The sequence below is a fragment of the Felis catus genome, chromosome B3 (assembly GCF_018350175.1).
Source record: "Felis catus isolate Fca126 chromosome B3, F.catus_Fca126_mat1.0, whole genome shotgun sequence".
NCBI lineage: Eukaryota > Metazoa > Chordata > Mammalia > Carnivora > Felidae > Felis > Felis catus.
The window spans coordinates 148,398,835-148,422,571 of NC_058373.1; the positions used below are offsets into that span (position 1 = coordinate 148,398,835).

Below are 23,737 nucleotides of genomic sequence, written 5' to 3' on the forward strand. Positions count from 1 at the left end.
ACAAAAGAAGTCGCTAACTAACAAGGGAAGATTAAAAACAAAATGGCAGTTGTCTCCACAGACACCTTCATGCAAGTAGGGAGTGGCATCATATCCTCAACATGTGCAATTGAAAATTACACAGCCAAGAAAAGTTTCTCCAGTAAGGCAGTCATTCAGATACAAGGAGTGATAGAATTTCCAAGACAAACAAAAACCAAAGAAGTTCATGGCTTCTAAATCAGCCCTGTGAGAAATTAAAGGGGGCTCTTTGAGTGGGAAGGAAGACTAAAAGTAACAAAGACTAGGAATAAACAGAGAAAATCTCTGGAAACAATCACTCTAGAGGTAATACAATGGCACTAAATTTATATCTATCAATAATCACTGTGAATGTAAAAGGGCAACATGCTCCAATCAAAAGACATAGGATATCAGAATGGATAAAAACAAATACAAGATCCTCCTATACACTGCATGCAATTGACTCATTTTCAACTTAAAATACCTATAGATTGAAAATGAGGGGAGGTAGAACAATTTATCATGCTAATGGACGTCAAAAGAAAGTTCCAGTACCATAGTCATATCACACTACATAGATTTCAAACCAAAGTTCATTACAAGAGATCAGGAAGGCAGTATACACATCATAAAGGGGTCTATCCAACAATAAGATGTAAAGCTTTAAATATTTATACCCAAAAAATGTAAGCACTGAAATATATAAATAAGTTAATATGAAACATAAACTCATTGATAATAGACAATAGTAATAATAGAGAACGTTAACACTCCACTTACAGTAATGGACAGACAATCTGAGCTGAAAATCAATAAGGAAACAATGGCTTTCAAAGACACACAGACTGAATGGACTTAACAGATATATTCAGAACATTCCATCCTAAAGCACCAGAATACAGATTCTTTTTGAGTGCGCATGGAATATTCTCCAGAACAGATCACATAATCTGGCACAAATCAGCCCTCTACAAGTACAAAAAGACTGAGATAATTCCATGCGTATTTTCAAACCACAACACTATGAAACTTGAAGTCGACCACAGGAAAAATTTGGGCAACACCACCAATACATTAGGTTAAAGAACATTGTGTAAAAGCTGAATGAGATTTTCAGGAAATTACAGAAGCAATACAAAATACATAGAAGCAAATGAAAATGAAAACATGCCAGTTCCAAACCATCTGGATGCAGCAAACTTGATGGAAGGGTGAAATGTGTAGCAGTAGAGGCCAAGCTCAAGAAAGAAGAAAAGTTCAAACACACAACCCCTTTACAACTAAAGGAGCTAGAAAAAGGCCAGCCAATGAACCCTAAAGACAGCAGGAGCAGGTAAACAAAAAGATTAGAGCAGAAATAAATGATACAGAAACAAAGAAAAACAGTAGAACAGGTGAATGAATGTATAAGTTGGTTTTTGTAAGAATAAATAAAAATGATAAACCCAAGAGCAGACTTAGCAAAAACAAAAGAGAAAGGACAAAATAAATATATTTAGAATATGAGAGGAGACATCGCGACTAACACCACAGAAATACAACTATGAGAAAATAGTTTGGAAATTTATATGCCAACAAATTGGGCAATCTGGAAGAAAAGGATAAATTCCCAGAATATTGTAAACTACCTAATCTGAAAGAGGAAGAAGTTGAATACGTGAACAGACTGATAATGAGCAAAGAAATGGAATCATTAATCAAAAATCTACTGACACACAAAATTCCAGGACCAGATAAGTTCACAGGTGAATTCTACCAGATATTTAAGAAGAGTGTCAAATATTCTATTTAAGTAGAATAGAATATTCCCATCTTAACAACTGTTCCAAATAATAGAAATGGAAAGAAGACTTCCAAATTCATTCTATAAGATCAGTATGACCATGGTTTCAAACCAGATTAAACCCCACTAAAAATGAGACTGAAGGTCACTAGCCCTACTGAGCATGGATGCAACAATTGTCAAGAAAATACTTGCAAATGAATCCAACAATACATTAAAAGGATCCTTTAACGTGACCAGGTGGGATTTATTCCTTGGCTGGAAGGGTGGTTCAACAGTCAGAAATAAGTCAATGTAATACATACCATCAATCAGAGAAAGAATATGAACGATATGACCCTCTCAATAGATGCAAAAAAAATTTGACAAAGTACAGCATCCTTTCTTGATAACACCCTCAACAAGGGATACAGAAAACACACCTCAACATCATAAAGTCCATACATGAAAACGCCACAGCTAATATCCTCAGTGGGGGGGGGGGGAAACTTTTCCACTACTGTCAGGAATATAAGAGGAATACCCACTCCCATCAGTCTACTTAACATAGCACTGCAAGTCTTATCCTCAAAAACAGACAACAAAAAAAATAAAGGTATTCAAGTTGGAAAGGAAGAAGTCAAACTTGCCCTCTTCACAGGTGACATACACTCTATATAGAAAACTCAAGACTCCACCAAAATATTGCAAGAACTCATACACAAAATCAGCAAAGTCACAAGATACAATATCAACATAATGAAATCTACTGCATTTCTACACAGCAATAATGAAGAAACAGAAAGATAAATCAAAAAACAATCTATCCCGTTTACATTTGCACCAAAAATAATAGGATATCTAAAGAGTTAAAATATATATACTCTGAAAACTATAAAAACAGTGAAAGAAACTGAGGATGACACAAAGAAATGGAAACACCTTCAATGTTCATGGATTTAAGGAGCAAGGAGTGTTGAAATGTCTATGCTACACGAAGAAATGGGAAACTTCATGATTGTGGATTTCATGCTATATTACAAAGCTGTACTTATCAAAACAGTAAGCTACAAGCAGAAAAGAGACACATAGATCAAAAGAACAGAATAGTAAACCCAGATATGGACTCACAAATGTAAGGCCACCTCATCTTGGATGAAGTAGGAAAGACTATGTAATGGGAAAAAAAGACAGTCTTGTCAACAAAGGGTGTTGGGAAAACTGGACCAGAACATGCAGAAGAATGAAACTGAACCACTTTCTTACTCTATACACAAAAATAAATCTAAATGGGTGAAAGACTTAAATGTGAGACAGGAGACCATCAAATCCTAGAGGAGAACATAGGCAGCAACCTCCTGGACATCGGATATAGCAACTTCTTACTAGAAGTGTCTTGAGAGGCAAGGGAAATAAAAGCAAACTTGAACTACTGGGACCTCATCAAAATAAAAAGCTTCTGGACAGCTAAAGAAACAATCTAAAAGGCATTCTACAGAATTTAAAATGGTAATTGCAAACCACATATCTGATAAATGCTTACTATCCAAACTCTATAAAAAAAAAACTTCTCATACTCAACACCCAAAATAAAAAAAAATCCAGTGAAGAAATGGTCAGAAGACATGAGGAGACACATTTCCAAACAAAGCATTCAGATGGCTAACTGACACACGAACATATGCTCAACATCACTCATCATCAGGGAATTACAAATCAAAACTAGAATGAGAGACGACCGCACACCTGTCAGAATGGCTACAATTAACAACTCAGGAAACAACAGGTATTGATGAGGAAGAGGAGAAACGGGAACCCTTTTATACTCTTTGTGGGAATGCAAAGTGCCTGGATCATTCCAGAAACAGTTTAAAAACTAAAAATGAAACTACCTTCCAATCCAGTAATTGCTCTACTAGGAATTCACCCAAAGGATACAAAAATTCTGATTTGAGGACACACGTGCACCCCAATGTTTACAGCAGCATTAACTATGACAGCCAAACTCAGGAAAGAGACCAAAAGTCCCCCAAGTGATGAATCTGCTATATGTATAGAATGGAATATTACACAGTCAGGAAAAAATGAAATCTTGCCATTTGCAATGATGTTGATGCAGCTGGAGGCTATCATGCTAAGTGAAGTAAGCCAGTCAAAGAAATACAAACACCATATGATTTCCTCATATGGGGAATTTAAGAAACACAACAGATGATCATAGGGGAAGGGAAAAAAGAGCAAGAAATCATAAAAAACTCTAAGGTTAGAGAACAAACAGGGTTGCTGAAGGGCAGGTGTGTGGGGGATGGGATAATGGGTGATGGGGATTAACTAGGCCATACGTTGTGATGAGTACTGGGTGTCAGTGTAAGTGATGAACGAATAAATTCTACTACTGAAATTAATATCACACAATATTTTAACTAACAAAAATTTAAACACAAACTTAAAAATTAAAAATGTGGGAAAAAAGGGAGAATTATTGTCACAAATTCTCATGAACATGGAATTTAAGGTAGTGAGTCTAACGTCTTGCATTTACCCATTTTATCCCTAAGGTAGTGGACATTAATTAATGTATGCATGAATTTTCACAGCGGTGCCAGGTGGGCTGGAATTCAAACCACAGCTGACCTTCTCAACTCCACTGTGCCCACACATCATGGAAGCTTGTCCAGACACCTGCACAAGAACCCAGGTTGGGCCTCAGCAGGGACCTACATCTGCAGAACTAGAAAGAGTGGAGACTTAACACTTCCTGAGAAGCTCTGGGTTTCCTCCCCTGACTTGCTATCTCAGCTCCCTTGTCTTCCTTTCCTGTCTCTTTTCAAAGAACCATGTACCCTGTTAGTGGTGCATGAAAGTGAGGGGCTACATGTTCTATAAACATTAAATATGATAGATCACATACAAGGGGACAAAATAAAGCCCATATGGTGCAGCCTGTCTTGCAGCTCCTATCGCCCAATGTGGCAGAGTACAAGTAAACCTAAGTATCCATTTGGTAACAAACTGCACAGCACGTTGGAAAAGCATTAAGAGATGAGAAGCCTGGAAGAATTCCACAAATGCAGATATGAGCTCCCCTTGGAAGGAAAAAGAAAAATTATAGTCCCAAACATGCAAGAGTAAAATAATTTTAGGAAATGATACAAGAGTTTCAGTGTGTTCTATTCATGAATTGTCTGAAAAGTGTCTGAAAGTGACAATGCAAAAAATGGATTTTCAGGGTTTTACATAGAATTTCAAAGGAAAAATCCTGTGTCAAGAACTCGGTTGTTTTCACAGAGCTCAATGGCTCCTGAGACATATAGAAAACCCACCACCTGAAACGGTAAACGTGTTTTTTGACCCAGGAGCACATCTATCAAATCTGAGGAAGAACGAATATGGCCCTTTGTAGCAACGTGGATGGAACTGGAGAGTGTGATGCTAAGTGAAATAAGCCATACAGAGAAAGACAGATACCATATGTTTTCACTCTTATGTGGATCCTGAGAAACTTAACAGAAACCCATGGAGGAGGGGAAGGAAAAAAAAAAGAGGTTAGAGTGGGAGAGAGCCAAAGCATAAGAGACTCTTAAAAACTGGGAACAACCTGAGGGTTGATGGGGGGTGGGAGGGAGGGGAGGGTGGGTGATGGGTATTGAGGAGGGCACCTTTTGGGATGAGCACTGGGTGTTGTATGGAAACCAATTTGACAATAAATTTCATATATTGAAAAAAAAATCTGATGAGCAGTCTGGCCAAAGAGACACAGCATAGCAACTCTTGTGAAATTTGAACTTCAATTTCAGCATGAGAACATAATTTCCATATATTATGAAAAAAACATGCCATGAAAATGAGTTGCTAGAGTGTATAAATTGAAAAACAAACAACAAAACACTAAGTCACCACAGACCAATTAGGGAACAAGTCAACATTGAGAGAAACCAGACAAAAACAAGACTTTTAGTTACATTCTAAGTTAAGAAATAAGTGGGGTGCCTGGGTGGTCCAGTCGGTTAAGTGTCTCACTTCAGCTCAGGTCTTGATGTCACGGTTTGTGAGTTTGAGCCCTGTTGTCAGGCTGTATGCTGACAGCTCAGAACCTGGAGCCTGCTTCAGATTCTGTGTCTCCTCTCTCTCTCTCTGCTTTTCTCCACTCACGTACTGTCTCTCTCTCTCAATCAAGAATAAACATTTACAAAAATATTAGTCACAAGCAATCAATCATCAAGAAAATGAAAATTATAGCTAAGAACACAAGACCCATAAAAAGAAATGGTATAAATAGACTTTGTGAAAATCAAATATGTTTATCTGCCCAGGTGACAATCAATAGTAAGATAGGTTACAGAGTAAGAGACAATATTCAAAAATTGTATAACCACCAAAGGACCTGCATCTTGAATATGCTAAGAACCATTAACAGTCAATAGGAAGAAAGGAAACAAACCTCGATAAAACAAGCACGGCCTTGTGTAGTAGACCTCCTATCCTTGAGGTTATAGACACGTTAGGTACAGACTGGAGAAGACTCTTCACACCATCGACTGTCAGGGAAATTCAAATCAAGAATGCAATAGATGCCCTATACACATATCCTGATGGCTCAGGTATGAACAACTCTGACAACAACATCTAGGTGAGCATCCAGCATATGTGGGCCCTCAAACAATGCAGGTAGGGTTGAAAAATAAACACCAGTTCTGGAAAACCCGTTGGCTGTTGCTTATGAAATTATACATGGATGACATAAAAAGGAACATGGAAATACCACTCGCGAGTATTTGGCCCTGAAGAATGAAATCCCATGCTCAGAAAATAAATGGTGTGTAAATATTTATAGCATCTTTATTAGTGTTAGAAGCTAATAATATGGCAAAAGTTTTTCTAAATATAAAGGAATAAACCAACTATGAAACTTCCATCAATGGGATGCTTTGCCAGAGAACTGTGACACTACTGATGCACACCTGAAACCAGGTGCAACTCAAAGACATGATGTGGAGGGAAGGGCAGTAGTATCGTAATTACAGAGGTGGTGTGGCCTGGGACATTCACACAGCCAGACCATGGTGACAGTGGTTTGGTTGGGCATTCCTTATCTCTTTCTTTCCCAAACCACATGATGAGATACTCTGCTTCATTTGAGAGAACTCCTATGTTCAATCACCCTCTGATGTATGGAGTCTCCACAGACTGAACTCTACAACCTCGGACTCCTCTGAATTGAGACTTGTTGAGGCCATAATCTGATATGTGTTATGACAGGAGCTGTTCCCTTCACTGTCCGTGTCTCTGGCTCTCTCCTGAAGGTGAGCAGGAGTAGGTTAGGAATCCTCTACTGAAACCATCTGTCTCCTGCACCTGACTCTCCCACAACATGAGGCCCAGACCTTCCTCACACTCAGCTGCAAATAAAATCAGTTGCACCAGAACAGATTTGCACCTTGCTTTAGTGGATTACTCCAGCTCCCCCTTTACCTGGGCAAAACTCTTGGCAAAGATTTGCAGTGTCTGGGACAAACAGGATTCCAAACAGTTTGGAAACTGAGGGCTCAGCTTATGGGTGGGTGACACCTTCAATTCTTTGAGGCTTGCCTGTCCTTGTGGCATGAGACGCCTGCCATACAAGTCAGGTCTGGGGTAACCAGGCTCCCAGCATCCCTAGTGGACTGTGCCCAGGGAAGAGTTTCCATCCTGGGAGTGGGGCTGCAAACAATGAGTGAGGTGCAGCATACAAAATCAACATAAAGAAATTTGTTACATTTTGATACAACAATAATGAAGCAGGAGAAAGAGAAATCAAGGAATCGATCCCATGTACAATTACACCAAAAACCACAAGATACCTTGAAATAAACCTAACTAAAGAGTTAAAAGATTTTCACTCTGAAAAATCTGGGACATTTATGGAAGAAATTGAAGAAGACACAAAGAAATGGAAAAATATTCAAAGCACATGGATTAAAAGAAAAAACATTGTTAAAAAGTTGATACTACCCAAAGCAATCTAGACATTCAATGCAAGTAATTCAATGCAAATATCCGTGTCTAATAATGCCAGTATTCTTCACAGAGCTAGAACCAATAATTCTAAAATTATCATGGTATGGGAGCCTGGGTGGTTCAGTTGGTTAAGCGTCTGACTTCAGCTCAGGTCACAATCTCACAGTACGTGAGTTCTAGCCCCGCATTGGACTCCGTGCTGACACCTCAGAGCCTGAAGCCCGCTTCAGATTCTGTGTCTCCCTCTCTCTCTGCCCCTCCCCTGCTCATGTTCTCTCTCTCTGTCTCAAAAATAAATAAAAACATTTCAAAAATAAAATTATCATGAAACCACAAAAGACCCTGAATCCACAAAGCAATCCCAAAAAAGAAAAAAACCTGGAGGCATCACAATTTAGATTTCAGCCTATATTACAATGCTATAGTCATCAAGACAGTATAGTACCTGCATAAAAATACACACATAGATTAACATAACAGATTGGAAAACCCAGAAATCGACCCATAACTATATGGTTAACTAATCTTCGACAGAGCAGGAAATAGTATCAAATGGAAAAATGACAGTCTATTCAACAAATGGTGTTGAGAAAACTGGACAGCAACATGGAACTGTAATGAAACTGGACCGCTTTATTACAATATACACAAAAATAAATTCAAAATGGATGAAAGACCTGAATGTGAAAAGGGAAACCATCAAAATCCTAGAGGAGAAGAAAGGCACAAACTTCTTTGTCCTTGGCCAGAGCAATTTCTTACTAGACATGTCCCCAGAGGCACGGGAAACAATAGCAAAAATGAACTCTTGGGATCTCATCAAGATAAACAGGTTCTACACAGCAACGAATCAATAAACAAAACTAAAAGGCAACTGACAAATGGGAGTAGATATTTGAAAATGACATATCAGATAAAGAGTTAGTTTTCAAAATATATAAAGAACTTATCAAACTCAACACTCAAAAAAACAAATAATCCACCACGGATAAAGAAAATGTGGTATATATACACAATGGAGTATGGCTCGGCAATCAAAAAGAATGAAATCTTGCCATTTGCAACTATGTGGATGGAACGGGAGGGTATTATGCTAAGTGAAATGAGTCAGTCAGAGAAACACAAAAATCTTATGACTTTACTCATTTAAGGTCTTTAAGAGACAAACCAGATGAACATAAGGGAAGGAAAACAACAATAATATAAAAACAGGGAGGTGGACAAAACAGAAGAGACTCATAAATATGGATAAAAAATTGAGGGTTACTGGAGGGGTTGTGGGAGGGAATGGGCTAAATGGGAAAGGGGCACTAAGGAATCTACTCCTGAAATCCTTGTTGCACTATATTCTAACTAATTTGGATATAAATTTTAAAAAATAAAAACCAAACATGTTAATGACAAAAAAGGAGAAGAAAATTACCTCCACATGAATAGGGCCCCTATGAAAGCCCACCTCTGACAGCATATTGAACAGTAAAATACGAAAACCATTCCTGCCACATCAGGAGCCAGGCAATGATGATCACCCCCAACATAAGTATTCCACATGATAATGTGAAGAATAAACATGCTGCCTCAAACCATATCATTGTGTCACACTGCTGATTTGGATGAAAGCCACGTGAGAAACAGCCAGTCCAAGGACACTCAAGACTGTCCTTTGTCCCTTGACAGCAGGAAATAAATCTCCCTTGGGAAAACTCCCTTCCCTGTGCCAGGAGGGGAGAACCATCCTTAGCACCAGAATAAGGAACACAGGGACAAGAAGGATGTGCAAACAAACCTAGTTACTTGTTGACAAATTAAATAGCCCAAACCCACACCTTTGCCTTAACTCTTGCCAAATCCAAAGTTTTGTTGTCTGAAAGTCACAAGTGCCACCTGCTTTGTTCATTCTCTGGGTATCATATCATTAGGAAGGCCATGCACTTGCAAAATGAAATTTAACATCCCCTTTAGATCAGCCTTATTTCAATTGAATCCTTACACGGGAGTCTAGGATAGACTTATCCTACAACTGGAAAAAGTACCCACAAACTTTGGCAATAAAAAGAAATAAAAGACATTTAAATCAGTAAGGAGGAATGAAAATTACTTGTTTGCAGATGACATGATCTTAAACATAACAAAAGCCTAGAGATACAACAAAAAATATTAGAACTAATTTTTAAAAATGAGGAAAAGGGCAGGATACAAAAAGAAAAAAAAATAAATGAATAAAAAATAAACCGCCTGTGATTCTACACACCAGCATTGAAATATATGCAAAACAAATAACAAAATAATACAATTGAAAATGGCAAAGAATAAAGTATTTTGGATTAAACTTCAAAAATATGTAAAACACTTGTAGATTGAAAATGATCTATGTTGATGAAAGACCTGTAAAAATGCACAAGGGCCTGCAAATATACCTGTACTCACTGAATACAGTTATTCAAATTGTCACAGCACCATCTACACAAACTAAACTACAAGTGCATCCCTAACCCTGTCGTTCACTTTTAAAGAATCAAATTTAAGTCTGGAGTGTGATATGTATGTCAGAGCACATGCAAATGGGGCCCTCTCTGTGCTGATAAAACCAGCCCAGTCCTGACACTGTAGCTGGGAGAGAAGCCCCAACCCCGGGTGTCCCAGGTGCTCCCATTCTGTGATCAGCACAGAACACAGACACCACACCATGGAGTTTGTGCTTGTCTGGGTTTTCCTGGTTGCTCTTTTAAAAGGTAATTCATGGTGAACGAGAGACACAGAGTATGTGAGTGGATATGAGTGAGAACCAGTGGATGTGTGACAGTTTCCTGACCAACATGTCTTGTGTCTGCAGGTGTCCAGTGTGATGTGCAGCTGGTGGAATCTGGGGGAGACCTGGTGAAGCCTGGGGGGTCCCTGAGACTCACCTGTGTAGCCTCTGGATTCACCTTCAGTAGCTATGACATGAACTGGGTCCGCCAGGCTCCAGGGAAGGGGCTGCAGTGGGTCGCATATATTAGTAGTAGTGGAGGTAGCATATACTACGCAGACTCCGTGAAGGGCCGATTCACCATCTCCAGAGACAACGCCAAGAACACTCTGTATCTGCAGATGAACAGCCTGAAGACCGAGGACACGGCCACATATTACTGTGCGAGTGACACAGTGAGGGGACTTCACTGGGAGCCCAGACACAAACCTTCCTGCAGGAGGGGAACAGCACCACCAGGGGGTGAACACTATGCACAATTTTGCTTTGTGTTCCCAGGAGCAGGTGCAGTTGGAGGATACAGGCAGGTTTCCTGTCAAGGTCTTGGGGCTTCCTCTACACACAGCAGTTTCCCCAGGGAGCCTCCCTGGACACAGGATTCTGTGATTACCTATTAACTCTAAATTAGCAACTGTGTTGTCATAGGAAAACTACCCTAACATGCACAAAAGACACAGTTCTTTGCATTCCTTACTCCTGTCTCTCTATATGAGTGAATTGCAGATTTCCTGACACACAACAGCTGAACCTTTTCAGGAGTCCCAGATGTACTCACTGTGCAGCCAGGACCATAGGATCCCACAACTCCCCATCATCTTCACCCAGCACTTTCCCCAATCAAACAACGTGACACTTCCCTCCTGGCACTTGCAACTCAGGACTTTATTTTTTTTTAATTTTTTTTATATATGAAATTTATTGTCAAATTGGTTTCCATACAACACCCAGTGTTCATCCCAAAAGGTGCTCTCTTCAATACCCATCACCCACCCTCCCCTCCCTCCCACCCCCCATCAACCCTCAGTTTGTTCTCAGTTTTTAACAGTCTCTTATGCTTTGGCTCTCTCCCACTCTATCCTGTTTTTTTTTTTTCCCTTCCCCTCCCCCATGGGTTCCTGTTAAGTTTCTTAGGATCCACATAAGAGTGAAACCATACGGTATCTGTCTTTCTCTGCATGGCTTATTTCACTTAGCATCACACTCTCCAGTTCCATCCACGTTGCTACAAAAGGCAATATCTCGTTCTTTCTCATTGCCACATAGTACTCCATTGTGTATATAAACCACAATTTCTTTATCTATTCATCAGTTGATGGACATTTAGGCTCTTTCCATAATTTGGCTATTGTTGAGAGTGCTGCTATAAACATTGGGGTACAAGTGCCCCTATGCATCAGTACTCCTGTATCCCTTGGATAAATTCCTAGCAGTGATATTGCTGGGTCATAGGGTAGGTCTATTTTTAATTTTCTGAGGAACCTCCACACTGCTTTCCAGAGCGGCTGCACCAATTTGCATTCCCACCAACAGTGCAAGAGGGTTCCCGTTTCTCCACATCCTCTCCAGCATCTATAGTCTCCTGATTTGTTCATTTTGGCCACTCTGACTGGCGTGAGGTGATACCTGAGTGTGGTTTTGATTTGTATTTCCCTGATAAGGAGCGACGTTGAGCATCTTTTCATGTGCCTGTTGGCCATCTGGATGTCTTCTTTAGAGAAGTGTCTATTCATGTTTTCTGCCCATTTCTTCACTGGGTTATTTGTTTTTCAGGCGTGGAGTTTGGTGAGCTCTTTATAGATTTTGGATACTAGCCCTTTGTCCGATATGTCATTTGCAAATATCTTTTCCCATTCCGTTGGTTGCCTTTTAGTTTTGTTGGTTGTTTCCTTTGCTGTGCAGAAGCTTTTTATCTTCATAAGGTCCCAGTAATTCACTTTTGCTTTTAATTCCCTTGCCTTTGGGGATGTGTCGAGTAAGAGATTGCTACGGCTGAGGTCAGAGAGGTCTTTTCCTGCTTTCTCCTCTAGGGTTTTGATGGTTTCCTGTCTCACATTCAGGTCCTTTATCCATTTTGAGTTTATTTTTGTGAATGGTGTGAGAAAGTGGTCTAGTTTCAACCTTCTGCATGTTGCTGTCCAGTTCTCCCAGCACCATTTGTTAAAGAGGCTGTCTTTTTTCCATTGGATGTTCTTTCCTGCTTTGTCAAAGATGAGTTGGCCATACGTTTGTGGGTCTAGTTCTGGGGTTTCTATTCTATTCCATTGGTCTATGTGTCTGTTTTTGTGCCAATACCATGCTGTCTTGATGATGACAGCTTTGTAGTAGAAGCTAAAGTCTGGGATTGTGATGCCTCCTGCTTTGGTCTTCTTCTTCAAAATTCCTTTGGCTATTCGGGGCCTTTTGTGGTTCCATATGAATTTTAGGATTGCTTGTTCTAGTTTCGAGAAGAATGCTGGTGCAATTTTGATTGGGATTGCATTGAATGTGTAGATAGCTTTGGGTAGTATTGACATTTTGACAATATTTATTCTTCCAATCCATGAGCAGGGAATGTATTTCCATTTCTTTAAATCTTCTTCAATTTCCTTCATAAACTTTCTATAGTTTTCAGCATACAGATCCTTTACATCTTTGGTTAGATTTATTCCTAGGTATTTTATGCTTCTTGGTGCAATTGTGAATGGGATCAGTTTCTTTATTTGTCTTTCTGTTGCTTCATTGTTAGTGTATAAGAATGCAACTGATTTCTGTACATTGATTTTGTATCCTGCAACTTTGCTGAATTCCTGTATCAGTTCTAGCAGACTTTTGGTGGAGTCTATCGGATTTTCCATGTATAATATCATGTCATCTGCAAAAAGCGAAAGCTTGACTTCATCTTTGCCAATTTTGATGCCTTTGATGTCCTTTTGTTGTCTGATTGCTGATGCTAGAACTTCCTGCAATATGTTAAACAGCAGCGGTGAGAGTGGGCATCCCTGTCGTGTTCCTGATCTCAGGGAGAAAGCTCTCAGTTTTTCCCCATTGAGGATGATGTTTGCTGTGGGCTTTTCATAAATGGCTTTTATGATCTTTAAGTATGTTCCCTCTATCCCGACTTTCTCAAGGGTTTTTATTAAGAAAGGGTGCTGGATTTTGTCAAAGGCCTTTTCTGCATCGATTGATAGGATCATATGGTTCTTCTCTTTTTTTTTTTTTTTTTTGTTAATGTGATGTATCACGTTGATTGATTTGCGAATGTTGAACCAGCCCTGCATCCCAGGAATGAATCCCACTTGATCATGGTGAATAATTCTTTTTATATGCCGTTGAATTCGATTTGCTAGTATCTTATTGAGAATTTTTGCATCCATATTCATCAGGGATATTGGCCTGTAGTTCTCTTTTTTTACTGGGTCTCTGTCTGGTTTAGGAATCAAAGTAATACTGGCTTCATAGAATGAGTCTGGAAGTTTTCCTTCCCTTTCTATTTCTTGGAATAGCTTGAGAAGGATAGGTATTATCTCTGCTTTAAACGTCTGGTAGAACTCCCCTGGGAAGCCATCTGGTCCTGGACTCTTATTTGTTGGGAGATTTTTGATAACCAATTCAATTTCTTCGCTGGTTATGGGTCTGTTCAAGCTTTCTATTTCCTCCTGGTTGAGTTTTGGAAGAGTGTGGGTGTTCAGGAATTTGTCCATTTCTTCCAGGTTGTCCAATTTGTTGGCATATAATTTTTCATAGTATTCCCTGATAATTGTTTGTATCTCTGAGGGATTGGTTGTCATAATTCCATTTTCATTCATGATTTTATCTATTTGGGTCATCTCCCTTTTCTTTTTGAGAAGCCTGGCTAGACGTTTGTCAATTTTGTTTATTTTTTCAAAAAACCAACTCTTGGTTTCGTTGATCTGCTCTACAGTTTTTTTAGATTCTATATTGTTTATTTCTGCTCTGATCTTTATTATTTCTCTTCTTCTGCTGGGTTTAGGCTTCCTTTGCTGTTCTGCTTCTAGTTCCTTTAGGTGTGCTGTTAGATTTTGTATTTGGGATTTTTCTTGTTTCTTGAGATAGGCCTGGACTGCAATGTATTTTCCTCTCAGGACTGCCTTCGCTGCGTCCCAAAGCGTTTGGATTGTTGTAGTTTCATTTTCGTTTGTTTCCATATATTTTTTAATTTCTTCTCTAATTGCCTGGTTGACCCACTCATTCGTTAGTAGGGTGTTCTTTAACCTCCATGCTTTTGGAGGTTTTCCAGACTTTTTTCTGTGGTTGATTTCAAGCTTCATAGCATTGTGGTCTGAAAGTATGCATGGTATGATTTCAATTCTTGTAAACTTATGAAGGGCTGTTTTGTGACCCAGTATATGATCTATCTTGGAGAATGTTCCGTGTGCACTCGAGAAGAAAGTATATTCTGTTGCTTTGGGATGCAGAGTTCTAAATATATCTGTCAAGTCTATCTGATCCAATGTCTCATTCAGGGCCCTTGTTTCTTTATTGACCGTGTGTCTAGATGATCTATCCACTTCTGTAAGTGGGGTGTTAACGTCCCCTGCAATTACCACATTCTTATCAATAAGGTTGCTTATGTTTATGAGTAATTGTTTTATATATTTGGGGGCTCCGGTATTCGGCGCATAGACATTTATAATTGTTAGCTCTTCCTGATGGATAGACCCTGTAACTATTATATAATGTCCTTCTTCATCTCTTGTTACAGCCTTTAATTGAAAGTCTAGTTTGTCTGATATAAGTATGGCTACTCCAGCTTTCTTTTGGCTTCCAGTAGCATGATAAATAGTTCTCCATCCCCTCACTCTCAATCTAAAGGTGTCCTCAGGTCTAAAATTAGTCTCTAGTAGACAGCAAATAGATGGGTCTTGTTTTTTTATCCATTCTGATACCCTATGCCTTTTGGTTGGCGCATTTAATCCATTTACATTCAGTGTTATTATAGAAAGATATGGGTTTAGAGTCATTGTGATGTCTGTATGTTTTATGCTTGTAGTGATGTCTCTGGGACTTTGTCTCACAGGGTCCCTCTTAGGATCTCTTGTAGGGCTGGTTTAGAGGTGACAAATTCCTTCAGTTTTTGTTTGTTGCTACTCAGGACTTTAAATGAGCTACAGCTTTATTCAGTTCCTCTAAAGAAGAGATAATTCATCTCCGTGTATTAGTCAGGATTCTCCCGAGGCACAGAAACCGAAGCACATCAGTTTACATGACTAAATACATTGATAAGACCCATGTTCTACACTCACATGCTGGAGACCCAGGAAAACCAGTGGTGTAATTCTCATCTGATTCTGAACTAGTGTCTTGTCTCAGAACGTGAAGAGCTGATGATGTAACTCTCAGAACAAGGGCCAGAGGAGACCAATGTTCCAATTCAAACACACACATGGGAAGTAAAACTGAGGGAATTCCTCCTACCTCTGCATCAGTTTCTATTCAGAACCTTAATGGAATGGGTGATGCCCAGACAGACAGAAACCATGGATAGAAATGCCAGTCTCTTCTGGAATACTTCACAGACATCCATAGAAACAGTGGGGAGTCTGGGCACCCATGATGCAGTCAAAATGACACATAAAGGTAATCACGAGAAGTCAACCTCCTGTAAACGCGGAGTTCAAGGACTGAAGATTTAGAAGTCCATGCCATGACTGGCATGGAGCCTGGTGGGCATAGCTGTGCTTCTGTGGAGAAGGAGAGCAGGGTCCCATAGGGGGCACTGTGGTCTGAGAATCCCCTGGGCGACTTGGGAAGAGACAGTTCCCTTCTCAGGGTGCATTTCGTAAAGCGTGCATTTCCTCTCATGGGGCAGGAGAGCTGACAGGCACCATTGCACTGCCCTGGTCATTAGCATAGGAGCCTCTGCTGAGAGCAGCTAACTGAATGCTGCCTTCTTGTTGTTCTTCACTATGAACTCCAAGCCCCTAGTGTTCATGCAAACTGCTCTTCTGGGGTAACTAGCTCCAGGCACAGCACAGCAAGACCCTCTCCCAGAGGATCAGTGATGGCCCTGTCATATTGAGTTCATATAATCTGGAGTTTTCAAACCCAGCTAGAGCTCCTGAGATAAAACATAAGAGCCCTGTGCCGCCAGGTGGGCAAATGGCTTGGACATGACAGGGTGAATGCAGGGTTCTGATGGAAGCCCGGGACCCATGAGTACAGATTGTTCTCTCTGTGTGAAGGCTTCCTGAACAGGGGCAGCTGGGAACTCCAACTCCAGGGAATAGAGAGGGAGCTGATGGCAATATTTCCTCCCACCATTCAGGATGGACAGAATTCAGCGAGCAGCACAACACCTCCTAGTAGAAGCTGAGCCACCGACACCAAGCTATACTCCCCCCTTGCCTTCCTCAGATGCTTCCTTACTAGGGAAAGAGTGCCTGGAACCCAGACCAGCAGTGCGCCCCTCCCTCAAAAGACGACATATACCCCCACAGGCACCAAGTCTACTGACCATATAGTGAGGCATAACTTCACCTTTAGGGGAAACAGGAATTAGCCTCTTTTAACAGTCAGAACAAACTCACCTAGTTAAAATTCACAACATTGTGGACAATGTCTAAACACTCATCACTGGAGACAAGGAGAAACTCTGCAGAGGACTTAGCTGAAGGACAGAGCAGCCAATACACGACAGCACAGTGCACACAGAACATACAACAAATGCTTCCTAAAGTGTCAAGCCCTCAACAGTAATTGAACACTTCTCAATAAAGACACTAATCTAGAAGCAGAAAACATAATGGGATTTTCTAAAACACTTAAGAAAGCGGAGACATAGAAATATACCATGATGGAGGAATTCATCCCAAAATAAAAAATGATAAAAGGACATTGCCAGGGATATTATTAAAACACATCTATCTAATATGCCACAAACAGAATTTCTAAAAACTCTCACAAGGAAATAGAATTTTTAAAAACTATCATAAGGATACTTGCTGTGCTTGAGGAAAGCATAGGAGACATTTGGGAAACCATTACTGGATATAGAAATGACCTAAAACCCAGTCATGCTGAAGTTTTAAATGCTGTAACTGAGATGTGAAACTGATTGTATATAATGACCTCAAGGCGGAAAGAAGCAGATGAATAAGAGACATAGAAGATAAAATTATGGAGGAAATGAAGCAGAAAGGAAGAGGAAAATTAAAGTATTGCATCACAAACATATGCTTATGGATCTCAGCAACTCCATAATGTGTAATAAAATGCTTTTCAAAGGAGTCTCAGAAGAAGGAGAGGGATAAAACAAGGGAAGAAGAGTTATCTGAGTGAATTACCATGGGAAATTCCCAACCTGGGGAAGGAAACAGACATACACATCTTAGAGGCACGTAGAACGCCATTAATTCAAAAATGCAGGCCAACCCTGAGACATATCATAGTAAAATTGGCAAAATACACAGAAAAAGGAAAACCCTAAAAGCACCAAGAGAAAAGAGGTCGCGAACTAAACAGGGAAGACAAAGGAAAAGATTATGGCAGATGTATCCACAGAAACCTTCAGGCAAGAAGGGAGTGACACGATATCCACAACATGCTCAGTTGAAAACTATTCAGCCAAGAATACTTTATCAGAAAGGCTGTCATTCAGATACAAGAAGAGATAGAATTTCCCAGAAATGCAAAAATCAAAGGAGTTCTTGGCCTCTAAACCAGCCTGCAAGAAATATTAAAGGTGATTATTTGAGTGGCAAAGGAAGACTAAAAAAACAAAGACTAGAAATAAGTAGAGAAAATCTCCAGAAACAGTGACTTCAGAGGTAACACAATGCCACTAAGTTTATATCTATCAATAATCACTGTGAATGTAAAAGGGAAAAATGATCCAATCAAAAGACATAGGATATCAGAATGGATTAAAAATACAAGACCTTCTATACACGACATACAATAGACTCATTTTCAACCTAAAGCAACTGTAGATGGAAAGTGAGGGGAAGGAGAACAATTTATCAGGCTAATGGTTGTCAAAAGAAAGGTTTAGTACAATATTCATATCACACTAACTAGATTTTAAACCAAAGTGTGTTACAAGAGATGAGGAAATCAGTACATTATCATGAAGGGGTCTATTCAGCGAGAAGATATAAAGCTTTAAATATTTATACACCAAAATTGTAAACACTGATATACATAAATAAATTAATAAGAAACATAAAAAAAACTTATTGATAATAATACAAGAATAATAGAGAACTTTAACACACCACTTACCGAAATGGACACATCACCTAAGCCAACATTAATAAGGAAACAATGGCTAAGAAAGGCACATGGGACCAAATGGACTTAACAGATATATTCAGAACATTCCATGCTAAAGTAACAGAATGCTCATTCTTTTTGACTGCACATGGAACATTCTCCACAAAAGATCACATAACATGTCATAAATCAGCTCACCACAAGTTCAAAAATACTAAGATCATACATGCATATTTTCATACCAAACACTATGAAACATGAAGTCAACCACAAGAAAAACTTTGGCAACACCACTAATACATAAGTTTAAAGAACACTGTGGTAAAGAATGAATGAGATTTTCAGGAAATTAAAGAAGCAATAAAAAATACATAGATGCAAATTAAAATGAAAACATGCCAGTGCCCCCTCTGGATGCAGCAAAAGTGATTGGAAGAGGGAAATATATAGCAATACAAGCTAAACTCAAGAAAGAGGAAAAATCCCAAACACACAACCACTTCACAACTAAAGAAGCTAGAAAATGAACAGCAAATGAACCCTAAAGCCAGCAGGAGAAGGTAAATTAAAAACATTAGAGCACACAAATGATAAAGAAACAAACAAAACATTAGACACATCAATGAAAATATAAGTTGGTTTTTGGAGGCATAAATAAAAATGATAAACCCAAGGCCAGATTTACCAACAACAAAAGAGAAAGGACTAAGTTAATATAACCACAAATTTCAGAGGAAAGATCACAACTGATAGCACAGAAATACAATAGGAAGAAAGTATTTTGGAAATTTATATGCCAACAAACTGGTCAATTTGGAAGAACTGGATAAATTCCTACAGTAATGTAAACTACAGTAATTGAAAAAGGAAGAAATAGAAAACCTGAACTGACTGATAATGAACAAAGCAATTGATCCGTAATCAAAACTCTACTGAAACACAAAAGACCAGGGCCTGATGGCTTCACAGGTGAATTCTACCTGATATTTAAAGAAGAGTGTACAAAGGTTTGCAAGATGGCGGCTTAGGAGGACGCTGGGCTCACCGCACGTCCTGCTGATCACTTAGATTCCACCTACACCTGCCTAAATAACCCAGAAAACCGCCAGAGGATTAGCAGAACGGAGTCGCCGGAGCCAAACGCAGACGAGAGGCCCACGGAAGAGGGTAGGAAGGGCAGCGAGGCGGTGCGCGCTCCACAGACTGGCTGGAGGGAGCCGGGGCGGAGGGGCGGCTCCCCGGCCAAGCAGAGCCCCCGAGTCTGGCTGGCAAAAGCGGAGGGGCCTGAGGGACTGTGTTCCCACAACAAGCGCGACTTAGCGTCTGGGAGGTCATAAGTTAACAGCTCTGCTCTGAAAGTGGGAAGGCTGGAGGACAAAGGGAGGGAGAGCTGCTGAGCCCCCTGACGACAGAGCTCAGTTTGGTGGGGAACAAAGGCGCTCACCAGCGCCATCTCCCCCGCCCATCCCCCAGCCAAAATCCCAAAGAGAACCAGTTCCTGCCAGGGAACTTGCTTGCTCCGCGCAAACACCCAACTCTGTGCTTCTGCGGAGCCGAACCTCCGGCAGTGGATCTGACTCCCTCCCGCTGCCACAGGGCCCCTCCTGAAGTGGATCACCTAAGGAGAAGCGATCTAAGCCTGCCCCTCCTGCCCCTGTGCACCTTGCCTACCCACCCTAGCTAATACGCCAGATCCCCAGCATCACAAGCCTGGCAGTGTGCAAATAGCCCAGACGGGCCACACCACCCCACAGTGAATCCCGCCCCTAGGAGAGGGGAAGAGAAGGCACACACCAGTCTGACTGTGGCCCCAGCAGTGGGCTGGGGGCAGACATCAGGTCTGACTGCGGCCCCGCCCACCAACTCCAGTTATACACCACAGCACATGGAAAGTGCCCTGCAGGTCCTCACCACGCCAGGGACTATCCAAAATGACCAAGCGGAAGAATTCCCCTCAAAAGAATCTCCAGGAAATAACAACAGCTAATGAGCTGATCAAAAAGGATTTAAATAATATAACAGAAAGTGAATTTAGAATAATAGTCATAAAATTAATCGCTGGGCTTGAAAACAGTATACAGGACAGCAGAGAATCTCTTGCTACAGAGATCAAGGGACTAAGGAACAGTCACGAGGAGCTGAAAAACGCTTTAAACAAAATGCATAACAAAATGGAAAGCACCACAGCTCGGCTTGAAGAGGCAGAGGAGAGAATAGGTGAACTAGAAGATAAAGTTATGGAAAAAGAGGAAGCTGAGAAAAAGAGAGATAAAAAAATCCAGGAGTATGAGGGGAAAATTAGAGAACTAAGTGATACACTAAAAAGAAATAATATACGCATAATTGGTATCCCAGAGGAGGAAGAGAGAGGGAAAGGTGCTGAAGGGGTACTTGAAGAAATCATAGCTGAGAACTTCCCTGAACTGGGGAAGGAAAAAGGCATTGAAATCCAAGAGGCACAGAGAACTCCCTTCAGACGTAACTTGAATCGATCTTCTGCACGACATATCATAGTGAAACTGGCAAAATACAAGGATAAAGAGAAAATTCTGAAAGCAGCAAGGGGTAAACGTGCACTCACTATAAAGGCAGAACTATAAGACTCCTGACTGATCTCTCTTTTGAAACTTGGCAGGCCAGAAAGAATTGGCACGAGATTTTCAGGGTGCTAGACAGAAAAAATATGCAGCCAAGAATCCTTTATCCAGCAAGTCTGTCATTTAGAATAGAAGGAGAGATAAAGGTCTTCCCAAACAAACAAAACTGAAGGAATTTGTCACCACTAAACCAAAAATACCAAAATAATAGGACCAAAAATAATAGGATAACTAAAGGGTTAAAAGATCTATACTCTGAAAAATATAAATACGATGAAAGAACTGAGGATGACACAAAGAAATGGAAACAGTCAATGTTAAGGATTGAAGGAGCAAGTATTTTTGACATGTCTATGGTACACAAAGAGGCAGGAGACTTTATGATTGCAGACTTCATGCTATATTACAAAGCAGTAGTCATCAAGACAGTATGCTACAAGCACAAAAGAGACACACAGATCAATAGAACAGAATAGCAAGCCCAGATATGGACTCACACGTGTATGGTCACCTCATCTTGGATGAAGTAGGAAAGACTATGTAATGGAAAAAAAAAAAAAAGACAGTCTTCTCAACGAAGGGTGTTGGGAAAACTGGACCAGAACATGCAGAAGAATGAAACCGAGCCACTTTCTTACACCATACACAAAAATAAATTCAAAATGGGTGAAAGACCTAAATGTGAGACCTAAATCCTAGAGGAGAACGCAGGCAGCAACTTCTTTGATTTCGGACAAAGCAACTTCTTACTAGACGTGTCTCAGAAGGCAAAGGAAACAATAGCAAACATTAATAACTTGGTCCTCATCAAAATAAAAAGCTTCTGCACAACTAAAGAAACAATCAACTACTCTAAAAGGCAACCTACAGAATTGAAAAAGGTATTTGCAAATGATATATCTCATAAAGCCTTACTATCCAAAATCTACAGACAACATATCAAACTCAGCATCCAAAATACAAATAATCCAGTGAAGAAATGGGCAGAAGACATGACTAGACACTTTTCCAAAGAAAGCATCCAGATGGCTAATGAAAAATACTCATCATCACTCAACATCAGGGACATACAAATCAAAACTATAATGAGATAGGACCTCACAACTCTCAGAGTGGCTAAAATTAACAACTCAGGAAACAACAGATATTGATGAGGATGAGGAGAAAAGGGAATCCTTTTATACTCTTGGTGGAAATGCAAAGTGGTGTGGCCATTCCAGAAAAGTTTAAATACTTAAAACTGAAACTACCTTGCACTCCAGTAATTCCTCTACTAGGTATTCACCCAAAGGATACAAAAATTCTGATTTGAGGAGGCACATGCACCCCAATGTTTACAGCAGCATTAACAATGAGAGCCAAAGTGAGGAGAGAGACCAAAAGTCCACCGAGTGATGAATGAGCTATATGTATACAAGGGAATATTAGTCAGAAAAAAGAAGGAAACCTTGCCATTTGCAAAGATGTTGATGCAGCTAGAGGGAATCATGCTAAGCAAAGTAAGTCAGTCAAAGAAAGACAAACACCATATGTTTTCCTCATATGGGCAACTTAAGAAACACAACAGATGATCATAGGGGAAGGGGAAAAAGAGCAAGAAATCATAAAAAAAAACCTCTAAGGTTAGAGACCAAACTGAGGGTTGCTGCAGGGCAGGTGTGTGGGGGATGGGATAATGGGTGATGGGGATTAAATAGGCCACGTGCTCTGATGCATACCGAATGTGAAAGTAGGTGATGAATCAATATATTTTACTACTGAAATTAATATTACACAGTATGTAATCTGATAAAAATTTAAACACAAACTTAAAAAGTTACAAAAGTGGGAAAAAAAAGGAAGGGAGAAACATTGTCACAAATTGTCATGAACATGGAACCTAAGGTAGTGAGTCTAACTTCTTGCATTTACCCATTTGATCCCTAACTGGTAGTGGACATTAACATAATTGACTTTTCCAGTGGTGCCAGGTGGGCTGTAATTCAAACCACAGCTGCCCTTCTCGACTCCACTGCCGACAACCCATGGGCAGCTTGTCCAGACACCTGCACAAGAACCCAGGTTGGGCCTCAGCAGGGACCCTCACCTGCAGAACTGGAAAGTGTGGAGAGATGACCATTCCTGCCAGGCTCCTGGTTTCCTCCCGCGTCCTTCCTGGCTCCACTCCGTATTATTCCTTTCCCTTCTCTTTGAAAAGAAGCATGTCCCCTGTTTCTGGTGCATGAAAGTGAGGGGCTATGTGTTCTATAAATGTACAATATGACAGATCACTTACATGGGGACAAATAAAAACCCATATGGTGCAGGCTGTCTCATGGGCTCCTATCACCCAAAGTGGCAGAGTACAAATAAACCTAAATATGCATTTAGTAAAACATTGTACAGCACGTTGCAAAAGCATTAGGAGATGAGAAGCCT

General features: G+C 40.2%; 1 gene segment (V, D, J or C); it reads left to right on the forward strand.

Moving 5' to 3' along the window:
• The window catches only part of LOC101093530, a 41,618-nt gene extending 18,184 nt beyond the window's left edge, over window positions 1-23,434 (forward strand). Inside the window, 3 exon segments of the V gene segment in view lie at window positions 10,596-10,906; window positions 11,010-11,034; window positions 23,253-23,434. Coding sequence covers window positions 10,596-10,906; window positions 11,010-11,034; window positions 23,253-23,434 — 518 coding nt within the window.
• The last annotated feature ends 303 nt before the right edge of the window (window positions 23,435-23,737 follow it).